The sequence below is a fragment of the Thalassophryne amazonica genome, chromosome 3, assembly GCF_902500255.1.
Source record: "Thalassophryne amazonica chromosome 3, fThaAma1.1, whole genome shotgun sequence".
NCBI classification, from domain to species: domain Eukaryota; kingdom Metazoa; phylum Chordata; class Actinopteri; order Batrachoidiformes; family Batrachoididae; genus Thalassophryne; species Thalassophryne amazonica.
The window spans coordinates 60,362,234-60,377,389 of record NC_047105.1 but is presented as its reverse complement, the minus strand read 5'-3'; the positions used below and the strand labels follow the sequence as shown (position 1 = coordinate 60,377,389).

Genomic DNA, 15,156 nt, shown 5'->3' with positions numbered 1-15,156 from the left:
CTCATGTTTATATGTCTCACAGTTCAAAGGAGGAAGACATGTTTCCCAAGATTTTCTTGTGAGGGATAGATAGTAAACTAAAGCCCTGAGGTTACACACTCCGGTACAACAGGTGGCGGTTAGCTCCCATCTGCCATAATAATCAAGAATCGAGAAGAACAACAAAAATGTAATTTACATTCCAGACCAGTTGGTGGCGAAAGCGTCCCGGTAGGCTGGTCTGGAGCTCACAGAAGAGCGTGCTGTATCCGGCCACACAGTCTGAGTGAACGGAGGAACATTAACATAGTAATAATTTTGTTAGTTTTCAACTCAAGCAGAATTTTTAAAGCTCTGAAAGATAATGTTACTGACTTCAGAAGAATGGCAGCCGCCCACTGTGGCTTTGGAGACCACGTAAGTTTATCATAAACAATTTTTCAAGCAGTTAAACATTTCAGCCAATGAGCGTTCTACAGTTGAATATCTCCGCTTTTGTGTTGTTCCTTTAATTCATTTAATGGCGATATCGCATGAACAATGAACGTGCTGCATGTGGGCATCGAAGCGTTTTGAAACCTTTGTATTTATGACTTCAGGGGGTTCCAAAATGCATTGCGCGTGTGGCACGGAATCTGTATCACGGTCTCAGCGCCCCTCAGTCTGAAACGACGCGTGTGTATTGAAGACTGCCACACCGGTTTCAGTTTGCATTCTCTTAACTGTGAACAGATGCTCGAGAAGTAGTCTCATAAAGCTTTCTGAAGCAACACTGGTGTTGGGAATTTCTTTTATTTTGCTGTGTGCAGTAATCCAAGTGGAAAAGACAAGTTAAACAGTTATGTACAACTCACCCTATTGAGATATGAGATATCCCATAAACTCTTGCACACCAGAGAGTCGCTGCAGACAATTGCAAATGAACATTATACTACCAAAATGTATGCATGAGACCCTGAAAACTCGCTAAAACAAATATTCCAAAAAATCTGTCTGCTACGTTTAATCTGCGTGGAATTTAATAAAGGCAAACCAGATTTCAGACATTTTATATATATATTACTCTGGTACAAGCTGGATATACAGTGCTATAAATACAATAAGCCAGGTGTTAAAGAGCAACTTTCACTTTCCCCCAGAACGACGTGAACAGGAAGCGATCGCGGCTCACAGCAATTCCCATTGAAAATAACGGAGAAACAACCTGTACTTCTCACATATTTACATAAACCAAACCCAATAACAATGTCTAAAAGCCCAGATAATATATTCACAAGAGTTTTAGGCACAATATACAAAGAGTTTTAAGTTGCGATGTTAATGGTGTTGTCCGTGTGCAGTGGTTAAATTGCAGCCTTATCAGAGCATCTTAATGCAGTTCTCAATGTGACTGACATCTCGCAGAGCAGCGACCTCTTTGAAGTTTAGGGCGAATAGAATAGTAAATCCACATAGTGACAGATTAGGCATAGGCTGTGAGCATTATCGTAACATAAATTAGCATGAACACAAAACAATTTACAGCTTGTGATTAAACGGTTTTCACTAAAGTATAATTTGCAAGTTCACAGGTGCTACTAAGAGCGGAACCACACTACACGCAATGCGTGCTGGGGAAACTTTGAATGACCATATACTGTTGTGATGAAGCATGTGTCAGAGCGCTGGCCTTAATCTGCTGTGTTCACACCCGCGGTGGGATGTCTGGATTTGCAAGATTCCTGACACTGACTGCTGTTACTGAAAAGGCACTGCACACTCCCAGTATCAGAACAAAGCTCTAAAGCTGATGCCCAAGAACCTTGTGAATTACTTTTCCTTAAATGGGTTGTGATTAGTGTTTAACTTTTATGAAATGCATAAATAATTTGGCAATTTGAACAGTGCTTCCACTTTTGGACCATGGCTTTGAAGTCTTGCACTGTCACAGAATTCTGATATGTTCCTGGTCGAATACCAGTATATCTCCAATTGGCGTACTTTGCAGAGCCTATCCCAGTGGTCGTTAGGCGAGAGGCAGGATATACCATGGACAGGACGCCAGTCTGTCATGGGACCACAAATCAGTTTAATTCAATTTATTTCATTTATATAGTGCCAAATCACAACAAAGTTGCCTCAAGGTGCTTCACACAAGTAAGGTCTAACCTTACCAAATCGATAGGCAAACACATTTACACGCTCACCTATGGAGAGTCGTGTCCCCCGCGCACGCGCACACACACACGCAATCTGGTCGGCACTTGTGCATGTATGAACAACAAAAATAAGACTGTATACGTGCTCAGTGCAGAAAAAAAAAAAATCACGTCAGAAATGAGTCCAGTTTTTGTTCTCTCTTCCTGCTAACAACCTCCAGGCAGCACAGTGGATTGGTTTTGTGGGTGCACGTGCACGGGTGTGCACTGACTCGTGCACAAGTACGTGTGTTTGCGATGTGCACGAGTATACATGCACGTGCGCGAGTATGTGTGCACGAAGAGGTGTGCACGTGTGTATGTGTGATCACGTGCGTGTGTGCATGAAGCTGTGTGTGTGCGCGTGCACGTGAGAGTGCAATGGTACCAAACGTATGGAACCAAATTTGCACTCTAAATGGAACCAAGCCACACTCTGAATGCAATGCAACACAAATGGGATGAATTAATCCATGTCATGTGACATACAAAGCACCAATCAAATGACAAGAATCCACTCAGCCGTTATATAACATGAAATGTACAATGCTGAACTGTCTGTGAATAGACAGTTCAGCATTGTGCATTTAAATCAAATTATGAGTTTTCATTTTTAAAGGCTACAGTCAGTACAGGGTCTGAGTGTACTAGCATGTATGGTGATTGTGATGCATGGTTTCAAAGTTTTATATTGGTACTATTGTGTTCCTAGCTTGCAAATTTGCTTTGTCACTTTGGCAGACGAACAGAATATTTAAAGTAGGAGGAGCTCGGAGTCGAGCCGCTGCTCCTCCACGTCGAAAGGAGTCAGTTGAGGTGGCTCGGGCATCTTTTCCGGATGCCCCCTGGACGCCTTGCTGGAGAGGTGTTCTGGGCACGTCCCATTGGGAGGAGGCCCCGGGGAAGACCCAGGACACGCTGGAGGGACTACATCTCTCGGCTGGCTTGGGAACGCCTTGGGGTTCCCCTGGAGGAGCTGGGGGAGGTGTGTGTGGATCGGGAGGTCTGGGCGGCTTTGCTTGAGCTGCTGCCCCCACGACCTGACTCCGGATAAAGCGGAAGAAAATGGATGGATGGATGGATGGATGGATGGATGAATGCGACAGAGTCTGCTGTTCTAACAGGGTGCGTTTTCAGTTAAAGAGGTTGAGATTGATGATTATTGTTCTTTCTAGCATGGGGACAATTGTAGTGGAGCTGTACTGGACTCATGCCCCAAAGACCTGCAAGAACTTTGCTGAGTTGGCAAGAAGAGGCTACTACAACAACACAAGCTTTCATCGAATAATCAAAGATTTCATGGTGCAGGGTGGTGATCCATCAGGAACAGGTGGGTCTCATTACGTCTGTTCTGCTCTTGTGTATAATGCATCTCAAAAAATTAGAATATCATGAAAAAGTTCTATATTCTTTGTCAGGTATTTCAGAGAGTGAAAAATGTACATATTCTAGTTTCAGTACTTAAATGGTAAATGGACTGCATTTATATAGCGCTTTTCCATTTGAATCAGACACTCAAAGCGCTTTACAAATAATGCCTCACATTCACCCCGATGTGAGGGTGCTGCCATACAAGGCGCTCACTACACACCGTGAGCAATAGGGGATTAAAGACCTTGCCCAAGGGCCCTTAGTGATTTTTCCAGTCAGGCTGGGATTTTAAGATGAGGATATTCTGGTCTCAAGCCCCAACGCCTTAACCACTTGACCATCACCTCCCCTAAAAATAAAAACTAATTTTAATTTTGATCATTACAGCCTATGGCTCAAGAAAATGCATATCTCAAAATATTAGAATATTTCAGCAGATCAGTTTTAAAAAAAAATGATTTATAATACAGAAATGTTTAATTTCTGAAAAGTATGTTAGTTTCTGCACTCAGTATTTGGTTGTGGCTCCTTTTGAATGAATTCCTGCATCAGTGCAGTGTGGCATGGAGGTGATCAGCCCGTGGCATGACTAACGTGTTCTGGAGGTCCAGGTTGCTTTTATAGCAGCCTTCAGGTCGTCTGAATTGTTGGCTGTGGTGTCTTTAACCCTCAGGGGTCATCGAGGTCTTATACGACCTCAGAGAGTTTGCTTTACATTTTCCCGTATATCTTTTGATCCGTAGAAGCTATCAACTTACTTTTTTTTGTTTTTTTTGCAGAATAAAGTTGAGATTTCCAGCTTTCAGTGCTTGTCTCTGGTTTCCAGTTTGGCCCTCCCTAACCTGTGTTTCTAAGCTTCTGAAAATGCCTGTCCAATGGCAGTGTGTGCCTTATGCATGTGACGCGTGGTTCTCCAATCAGAGCGCAAATACTCATGACAAAGGTTGTTTGTGAACAAGAGAATGATCTGCTTCGACTCTGTACGCTTGTAGTCACTCGACGGACACTTTTTACGGCTATAAATGTGATCAAACCATGAAAATAACGAGCCTATATCAAAGTTGTTGTTGGCAGTTTCCTCTCTTGCGAGGATAGTGGGAAGGCTTTTTTTTTTTTATTAAAGTTTATTTTCTACAAACCCTCTGGTGGCTGAAAAGTCCGATGCGGTATGCACAAGATCTGTTACACTTGGGGCAAATGAACACTTGAGTAGGCTGGGCTTGTGCTGCTGCTCGCTCTTTCTGTCTTTGACGCTTCTGGCGTGAGGCCTCACTTCTTTCTGCCTCAAACTTCAGGCTGGTGGATTTGATGCTGGAACGCCAGCTGAGTCTATCCATTTTGATGGTTGTTTTCCATTTTCTTCCACGTGTCTCTGTTTTTTTTTTTTTTTGTCCATTTTAAAGCATTGGAGATCATTGTAGATGAACAGTCTATAATTTTTTGCATCTGCGTATGTTTTCCTCTCTCCACTCAACTTTTTAATCAAACTACGCTGTTCTTCTGAACAATGTCTTGAACGTCCCATTTTCCTCAGGCTTTCAAAGAGAAATGCATGTTCAACAGGTGCTGGCTTCATCCTTAAATAGGGGACACCTGATTCACACCTGTTTGTTCCACAAAATTGACAAACTCACTGACTGAATGCCACACTACTATTATTGTGAACACCCCCTTTTCTACTTTTTTTTTTTTTAAATAATAGCCCAATTTCATAGCCTTAAGAGTGTGCATATCATGAATGCTTGATCTTGTTGGATTTGTGAGAATCTACTGGTACCTTGTTTCCCATGTAACAATAAGAAATATACTCAAAACCTGGATTAATCTTTTTAGTCACATAGCACTACTATTATTCTGAACACTACTGTAAATAGTGACTTGAAATAAAATATTCTAATATTTTGAGATATGCATTTTCTATTTTTTTTTGAGCAGGAGGTTGTATGTATTATTGAAATTAAAATTTAAAAATGACAAACATTTTAGTTTGTATATATTGAAACTATAAGATGTAAAATTTTCACTCTCTGAAATACTTAATAAATATTACATTCCATGATATTCACATTTTTTGAGATGCACCTGTATATGTGTAACTGAATGTAAAATCGTAATACACAGATTACTTACACATTTTAACAAAAGTTCTCAATTTGTTGCCTCTAAGGTCACATAAATTGAATCCACTTTGAGATTCTCAAAAGTTTTTAAATGATTCCTCATCACTTGCAAACATTTTGATACAAGTTGATGGTAGTTGTAATGCACTAGCTTTAGAGAGCTTGAGAGTTAATAAAATGCAATGTTCCCTCACTGCAGCAGTTGTTCGTTTTTTAATGTTCTGTGCGCACATTCACTCTCTCTCGAATCATTTCCGCTATTTTGGTGTACTTCCATGGCAGCTCCGCCGTCAGTTCCTCACAAAGTTCTCTCATGATTCTGGCATGTTAGAAAGCCCATTATCTCGTGAAAATAAAGTATTCTGACTTTTTCTAATGTAAGAAATACATCTGCATTTTCAGGGAGCCTGTGTTGTGGAGACGTTCCACATGCACGTTCACGGCGGCAGAGTCAGCACATGTTAGCAGGGTTCTAGCCATGGTGGGTGGCACCGGGCGGCCCCCCGGTACTGCAAATTTCCACCCGGCTCTCTGGGTCAAATTGGCTGTGCCGCCCAGCACGAAATTTCTGAAAAATGAACTGAAATGTTGCTGAAAATGTACCAATCGTATTTCAAGCCAATAGAGTCATAGTTTAGCAATTTTAAACCAATAATTAAAGTAATAAACAGCATCTCTGCTGTGAGCTGAAGAAAAAAAAAAAAGCCCCCGTGGAAAAACCGACATTAATCCAGGTCCTTCTGTATCCGTAACAGAAGATACATTCAGAAATTTGGTTTGAGAGAGTGAGCGAGAGCGAATGAACTTATTCACAAAGTTTTTCATTTAAAACAGAAGGTTTGACAAATCTGTCCAGGTTTAGGTCGTGTTCACATAAGGCAATTAAGTATTATATTGTTTAATAAGAAAAAGTTATGCAATCCCACTCAAATTGTTGAAAAAAAAAACCCCAAAACTGTCAGGATGACAGAAAAACTGCCTGCTTCACTGGATTAAAAACTACTGTGTGTCAATTTTGAAGAGTAAATGCTATGTCCATGTTATTTAATTTATTAACTTAGACTGACAGAAACATGCAAAAAAAAAGCCTTTGATCTTACAAATATTACAACATAAATCAATTTTTTTGTTTATTATTCTTGTGTTCAATGCATCTAAAACCAACGAAAATTAGTTAAAAAAAAAATAAGGCTTCCCAAGAATGTTTAGTGGTATAAAACCATGTAGTTTCGGAGCCCCTCCGAAGCTATGAGTCGCGATCAAATAATTTACCTGGCACTAAAATGGTCCTAGCTAGAACCCTGCATGTTAGGATTAATAATCTGACACTCAAAAAATTAAGACTTTTGGGGTGAAGTGTGTCATCTTCTCTCTGTACATTCTATGTAAATCCAAGCCATCACTTTCAAAGTGAAAGCTCAGAAGTTTCATTAAAGTGCACATCACACTCTGGGAAATGCAGAGTGAGACATTTTCTGGAAATGCACCTGCTGATTTGCCATTGCGAGAGGGATAATTGGCAATAAAATGCATCAGCGACCATGAGTTATTATCGCTTGTGAGCGGATAGACTTACAATCATGAATATTGTGTGTTGTTAACTGGGATGTTAATTAACGTGCAACATGTCCTTTAAAAAAAGGGGGGGGGGGGGTGACAACATAAAAGATCGCCTACACTGGTTGAAACAAGGCATAGGGACCCAAAATCACAATGTTGGTGATCCAAATCACAGCGTAGATGTCCCCTATGCTGTCAACTGTGCTGGCAAGAACCCTGCTTTAATGCTCCATCCTGATAAGTTCATTGTTTGAGTGGCAATTTAACAGTATGAAATATACCCATGACAATGCTGAAATGCAGAATAATGTGTGATCATATGATAAAGGCACAGAACGCCCCTCTCTCAGAAGGCGAGGCGTTTAGATGTGTAGCACTTGCCACAGTCTGCCACAAGTACATCACTACTTGCCACAAACACATTAGACAATGCCACATTTGCTGGTACTTTTGGACATGTTCAAAACACATGTCACTCACTCCCCATGCACACATGGAGCAACCTGTAAAGCACCAAACTCCAAATCCATGATAACACAGACTAAGTTGATAAAATACTGGCGAGGAAGCAGCAGGCGATGTGCTATGTTAAACACCACTGAACGCAGGACCCAAAGTGTTCACATTGTGCACATGTGCAGCAGTCACACTCCGACAGTCGCATGTATTGACAGCAATTTCCGGCGTGTTCACGACGAGTATAGCACACCAGTGGTTTCCATTAACAAGCCATGGATACGCCTTCTTTGTGAGGGTAGCATAAGTCTCTTCAAAGTGATATTCATGAGTTGATCTTGTTTGGTTCAATTCCATATACGAAGAATAAATCAACAGCTGCATATTTTCCCCAACAGGTCGGGGTGGTGCCTCCATATATGGTAAACAGTTTGAAGATGAACTGAACCCAGAACTGAAATTTACAGGTAAGAACATTCATATAGGACACTGGATAGAAGTTTGCAAATATGGAGACAAATTCAAGTTTACAGATTTTAACAAAAGAAATCCTGCACACTTCCCTGAGCTGTGGTGTGTGTGTGTGTGTGTGTGTGTGTGTGTGTGTGTGTGTGTGTGTGTGTGTGTGTGTGTGTGTGTGTGTGTGTGTGTGTGTGTGTGCGTGTGCGCATCAATACCGAGGCGTCAATATTGCTTTTACAGGAATTGTATATATCCATCTTGCATAGAAGTATATCCCCAGGGTGGCAGAGTAGATAAACGATATTAACAGTACACATCTACAGATAGTTGTAAGTTTAAGTGGTCATAACATGTTTGTTCAGTGCTGTACCATGCCAAATTTATTTAAAAAGCATCTTAAAACAGCCAGCGCTGACACAAGGTGCTATACACTACAAACATAATACACACACACACACAAAAAACAAAACACAACATAAACCTAAAATACATTTTAAAAAGTTATCAAACTAAGCCTCGGTGTCAAAAGCCAAGGAAAAAATTTTTTTTTTTTTTCTTTTTAAACAAACAAACTTTAAAAATAACCAATGAGAGTGCCTCCCTAACACCCAGAGGCAAGCTGTTTCACAGTTTGGGAGCAATAACAGAAAAAGCCCTGTCCTCTCTGAGCTTTCTTTTCGACCTTGGCACTTGTAGGAGAAGCTGGTCAGCCGACCTGAGAGTAGGTATATAAGGCTGACGAAGCCCAGAGAGGTATGATGGAGCTAAACCATGGGGGGACTTAAAGACGAACATAACAATTTTAAAATGAACCCTAAAATTTATCGGCAACAAGTGAAGTGGGTAACTGCCATACCTACTTCATTTGCAGTAGGTAACAGTCTTTGCACCCTATCTTACACCCATTGCCAGTGCCATTGTTGCTTCCACTTGACACAGTTGTCATTTTTACTTTCAGTGCCCATATATTTAGAGTGCATATTACAACAGCACTTGTGCTCATGTGAGTGTGTTGGTCTAAAAAATTTAGACAATGCAGTGTTTTCAATCTCATTGCATGCAGCGTGTCTGAACGATTATGACGAGATGTTACATTTATAATAAACATAATTTTACAGATACATTATCTCACTCATGAGAAGGAATGAAAATGCAACTGTTTTTCCAATCCATTACGATACATATTATACTATATTATACTTATATTATTACCTTTTAAGACAAGATTCCAAATGTGTTCTCCATGTAATTTCTCTGTGATTCCGGGAGCGATGAGAGAATGGTTTCATCAGCCAAGTTCTGAGAGCAAATGTGTCATCAGCTGTGGAAAGATTCTTTTATATAGCGTGACATCCGACGGGGCAAAGCGAGTCGCATTGGCACGACGAATTGAGCGGCAGTGCAGGGTTCCAGTTTGTGCAAGTGTCAAAGTGCCTTAAGTTACTTGGAAATGTAAGATGACCAACTAAACAATATTTAAAAAAAAAAAAAAGAGCACCATTTATCCAGAAAATATGATGTACAAAAATGCAGTGTTGTTGCCAATTTGTGTATGTGATACATGATAGTTACTAACTTATAACTCATCTGTTCAGGTGCTGGTATTCTGGCAATGGCCAATGCAGGACCTGACACAAATGGAAGCCAGTTTTTCCTGACCCTTGCACCTACTCAGTGGTTAGATGGAAAGCACAGCATTTTTGGAAGAGTCTGCCAAGGAATTGGAGTGCTTAACCGAATTGGACTGGTGGAGACGAATAGTCAGGATCGGCCAGTTGAAGACATTAAAATTATGACAGCTAGTGTACCTAGTTAAAGAAATGGTTCAGTTTATATTGGTCCATCTTTTCGTTTGGTTGGCCTAGTTCAGATCATATGGAATAAGGTACAGTGTAAAGTACTACCCAGGATCTTATCACGTTTTCTAGGTTTCTCAGTTGTATACAGGTCCCAAATGAGTGAAAAGAAATTTGTGTACACATTTTTGAGTGTAATTGCTTGATTTCCCCTTCCATAATAGAAATAAATGTAACATTATTAGCATGCTTTATCGGGAAGTCCTTTAAAAACACAGAATGTCCAAAATACATTCTGTCACATGACATTAGCTGGGTTACAGTTACAGATTTGTGCATAAGCTCAGTGACATTTTCAGAATGTTAACAAACATTGTTGTGAAATGGCAGCATTTCTGCTAAAAGATGGAATACAAATGCTGGATTTTGTCTCATGAAAACACCCATTCCAGCAAAGCTCTCGGAAGAACTGCAATAACAATACGTGTGGTGACGAAAGGGTACTCGCTAAATATTGCCATTTTGGAGTATTTTTGTTTTTAATTAATTATTGCCATAATGTTATCTCTGAAAGGTTTAATAGGCTCTGTTGCTTCCTCTGTCCACATGTACCACACCATGTATTTTAGAATGTCATGTGATGTGTAACAGCAAAAAAATCAAAAGTAGTTCCATTGCAGTTTTGCAAAATAATGCTTTTTGAAATTACTTGAACAATCACCTCATGCAAGCATAAAATGTCTTATGTATTGTATGTATGTAATGTCTCTGTATTTGAACACCCTGCGATTTTGCAAGTTCTCCCACTTAGAAATCATGGAGGGGTCTGAAATTTTCATCTTAGGTGCATGTCCACTGTGAGAGACATAATTAAAAAAAAAAAAATCCGGAAATCACAATGTATTTTTTTTTTTATATAATTTATTTGTATGTTACTGCTGCAAATAAGTATTTGAATACCTGTGAAAATCAATGTTAATATTTGGTACAGTAGCCTTTGTTTGCAATTACAGAGGTCAAACGTTTCCTATAGTTTGTCACCAGGTTTGCACACACTGTAGCAGGGATTTTGGTCCACTCCTCCATACAGATCTTCTCTAGATCTTTCAGGTTTGGAGTTTCAGCTCCCTCCAAAGATTTTCTATTGAGTTCAGGTTTGGAGACTGGCCAGGCCACTCCAGGACCTTGAAACGGAGTCCCTCCTTAGTTGCCCTGGCTGTGTTTTGGGTCATTGTCATGCTGGAAGACCCAGCCATGACCCATCTTCAATGCTCTTACTGAGGGAAGGAGGTTGTTTGACAAAATCTCGCAATACATGACCCCATCCATCCTCCCTTCAATACGGTGCAGTCGTCCTTTCCCCTTTGCAGAAGAGCACCCCCAGAGTATGATGTTTCCACCCCCATGCTTCACGGTTGGGATGGTTTTCTTGGGGTTGTTCTCATCCTCTAAATATGGTAAGTGGAGTTGATTCCAAAAAGCTCTATTCTGGTCTCATCTGACCACATGACCTTCTCCCATGCCTCCTCTGGATCATCCAGATGGTCACTGGTGAACTTCAAACGGTCCTGGACATGTGCTGGCTTGAGCAGGGGGACCTTGCTGCCCTGCAGGATTTTAAACCATGACAGCATCATGTGTTACTAATGTAATCTTTGTGACTGTGGTCCCAGCTCTCTTCAGGTCATTGACCAGGTCCTCTTGTGTAGTTCTGAGCTTTCTCAGAATCATCCTTACCCCACAAAGTGAGATCTTGCATGGAATCCCAGACCGAGGGAGATTGACAGTCATCTTGTGTTTGTTCCACTTTCTAATAAATAATAACAGTTGTCTTCTACCAAGCTGCTTGCCTGTTGTCCTGTAGTCCATCCCAGCCTTGTGCAGGTTTACAGGTTTGTCCCTGGTGTCCTTAGACAGCTCTTTGGTCTTGGCTATGGCAGACAGGTTGGAGAGTGATTGATTGTGTGAACAGTTGTCTTTTATACAGGTAACACGTTCAAACAGGTGTAATTAATACAGGTAAAGAGTGCAGAATAAGAGGGCTTCTTAAAGAAAAATTAACAGGTCTGTGAGAGCGAGAATTCTTGCTGGTTGGTAGGTGTTCAAATACTTATTTGCAGCAGTAACATACAAATAAATTATTAAAAATCATACATTGTGATTTCTGGATTTTTTTTTTTTTTTTTTTTTTTTATAGATTATGTCTCTCACAGTGGACATGCACCTAAGATGAAAATTTCAGACCCCTCCATAATTTCTAAGTGGGATAACTTGCAAAACTGCAGGGTGTTCAAATACTTATTTTCATATATATAGATATAGTGTGTGCACGCACCCACACACACACAGAGTTCGGTTAAGTGTATGTTCAATTCACTACTTCAAATTGTACGTTTTGGATTGTAATGGAAACTTGCCTACTGACTAAAACCATCCATGGCCACTAGACAGCAGCAATACACCATCTGCAATCACATGACCATCTGTGACATCCACCATGTTGGTTTGCTAAACAGATGCTATAACCCCAATTCCAATGAAGTTGGGACGTTTAAAATGTAAATAAAAACAACACAGTCATTTGCAAATCCTTTTTAACCTGTATTCAATTGAATACACCACAAAGACAAGATATTTAATGTTCAAACTGATAAACTTTATTGTTTTTGTGCAAATATTTGCTCATTTTGAAATGGATGCCTGCGACACGTTTCAAAAAAGTTGGGACAGTGGTATGGTTACCACTGTGTTACATCACCTTTCCTTCTAACAACACTCAATAAGCATTTGGGAACTGAGGACACTAATTGTTGAAGCTTTGTAGGTGGAATTCGACTTCAGTTCAACAGTCCAAGGGTCTCCGTTGTCATATTTTGCACTTCATAATGCGCCACACATTTTCAATGGGCGACAGGTCTGGACTGCAGGCAGGCCAGTCTAGTACCCGCACTCTTTTACTACGAAGCCACGCTGTTGTAACGTGCAGAATGTGGCTTGGCATTGTCTTGCTGAAATAAGCAGGGACGTCCCTGAAAAAGACGTTGCTTGGATGGCAGCATGTGTTGCTCCAAAACCTAGATGTACCTTTCAGCATTGATGGTGCCATCACAGATGTGTAAGTTGCCCATGCCATGGGCACTAACCCCCATACCATCACAGATGCTGGCTTTTGAACTTTGCGCTGGGAGCAATCTGGATGGTCTTTTTCCTCTTTTGTCCAGAGGACACGATGTCCATGATTTCCAAAAACAATTTGAAATGTGGACTCATCAGACCACAGCACACTTTTCAACTTTGCATCTGTACATTTCAAATGAGCTCGGGCCCAGTTGTTGATGTAGCTTTTGCTTTGCATGGTAGAGTTTTAAGTTGCACTTGTAGATGTAGCAACGAGCTGTGTTAACTGACAATGGTTTGCTGAAGTGTTCCTAGGACCACATGGTAAGATCCTTTACACAGTGATGCCAGTTTTTAATGCAGTGCCACCTGAGGAATCAAAGGTCACAGGCATTCAATGTTGGTTTTCGGCCTCGTCACTTACATGTTGAAAGTTCTCCAGATTTCCTGAATCTTCTGATTATATTATGGAGTGTAGATGATGGAATCCCTAAATTCCTTGCAATTGAACATTGAGAAACGTTGTTAAATTGTTGGGCTATTTTTTTTTTCCACACAGTTGTTCACAAATGTGAAGTGTGTTTGGCTTTTCATGACTAATTTGTAAGAAAGTGATCTTGTAGTTGGCCATAGTGGCTACAACACTGCCTTGTTCTGTGTATTGTTCTTTTTATATTCAATAAAAAAATTGATGGTTCAGTGTGTGGATCCTTGTCTCAACCCCCTAATATTGAATGTAAGCCTGTAAGTCCAGGGAAATGTTAAACCTGCTGTCGAAGTTTTCAGTTGATTGAGATGTTTTTCATCTCAATCAACTGAAGAGGCACGCGATCGGGGACAGTGCCTCTGGATTGGCAGACTGGGGTGGTGGTCCCTCTGTTTAAGAAGGGGGACCGGAGGGTGTGTTCCAACTATAGGGGGATCACACTCCTCAGCCTCCCCGGTAAGGTCTATTCCAATGTACTGGAGAGGAGAATTCGACCGATGGTCGAACCTTGGATTCAGGAGGTGCAGTGTGGTTTTCGTCCTGGTCGCCGCACACTGGACCAGCTCTACACGCTCCATCGGGTGCTCGAGGGTTCATGGGAGTTCGCCCAACCAGTCCACATGTGTTTTGTGGATCTGGAGAAGGCGTTCGACCGTGTCCCTCGGGGCACCCTGTGGGGAGTGCTCCGGGAATACGGGGTCCTTTGCTAAGGGCTATCCGGTCCCTGTACGACCGCAGCAGGAGCTTGGTTCGCATTGTCGGTAGTAAGTCACACCTGTTTCCAGTGCACGTTGGCCTCCGCCAAGGCTGCCCTTTGTCACCGGTTCTGTTCATTATTTTTATGGACAGAATTTCTAGGCGCAGCCAGGGTGTAGAGGGTGTGATTTGGGAACCACAGAATCTCGTCTCTATTTGTGGATGATGTGGTTCTGTTGGCTTCGTCTAATCAGGACCTTCAGTGTGCACTGGGGCAGTTTGCAGCCGAGTGTGAAGCGTCCGGGATGAAGATCAGCACCTCCAAATCCGAGGCCATGGTTCTCGACCGGAAAAAGGTGCTTTGCCATCTTCAGGTCGGTGGAGAGTCCTTGCCTCAAGTGGAGGAGTTTAAGTATCTTGGGGTCTTGTTCACGAGTGAGGGACGGATGGAGCGTGAGATCGGTAGATGGATCGGTGCAGCATCTGCAGTGATGCGGTTGCTGTATCGGACTGTCATGGTGAAGAGAGAGCTGAGTAGGGGGGCAAAGCTCTCGATTTACCGATCGATCTACGTTCCGATCCTCATCTATGGTCATGAGATTTGGCTCATGACTGAAAGAACGAGATCGCGAGTACAAGCGGCCGAGATGAGTTTCCTCCGCAGGGTGGCTGGGCGCTCCCTTAGAGATAGGGTGAGGAGCTCGGTTACTCGGGAGGAGTTCGGAGTCGAGCTGCTGCTCCTCCACTTTGAAAGGAGTCAGTTGAGGTGGCTCGGGCATCTTTTCCGGATGCCCCCTGGACGCCTCGCTGGAGAGGTGTTTCTGGCCCGTCCCATTGGGAGGAGGCCCCGGGGAAGACCCAGGACACGCTGGAGGGACTACATCTCTCGGCTGGCTTGGGAACGCTTTGGGGTTCCCCCGGAGGAGCTGGGGGAG

At 41.9% G+C, this 15,156-nt stretch overlaps 1 protein-coding gene across 1 annotated transcript; it reads left to right on the top strand.

Moving 5' to 3' along the window:
* The first annotated feature begins 241 nt into the window (after nucleotides 1-241).
* On the top strand, nucleotides 242-10,022 carry ppil1 (peptidylprolyl isomerase (cyclophilin)-like 1). Its single transcript, XM_034166451.1, has 4 exons — nucleotides 242-396; nucleotides 3,332-3,486; nucleotides 8,062-8,130; nucleotides 9,721-10,022. Exons 1-4 carry the CDS (start codon nucleotides 344-346, stop codon nucleotides 9,939-9,941), a joined length of 498 nt encoding a protein of 165 aa, XP_034022342.1. The 5' UTR covers nucleotides 242-343; the 3' UTR covers nucleotides 9,942-10,022.
* The last annotated feature ends 5,134 nt before the right edge of the window (nucleotides 10,023-15,156 follow it).

Coding starts and splice junctions, on each gene's coding strand:
- ppil1 (XM_034166451.1), top strand. CDS start 344: ATGTTACTGACTTCAGAAGAATGGCAGCCGCCCACTGTGGCTTTGGAG. Junction 397..3,331: donor ACTGTGGCTTTGGAGACCAC/GTAAGTTTATCA, acceptor TGTTCTTTCTAG/CATGGGGACAATTGTAGTGG. Junction 3,487..8,061: donor TGGTGATCCATCAGGAACAG/GTGGGTCTCATT, acceptor TTTCCCCAACAG/GTCGGGGTGGTGCCTCCATA.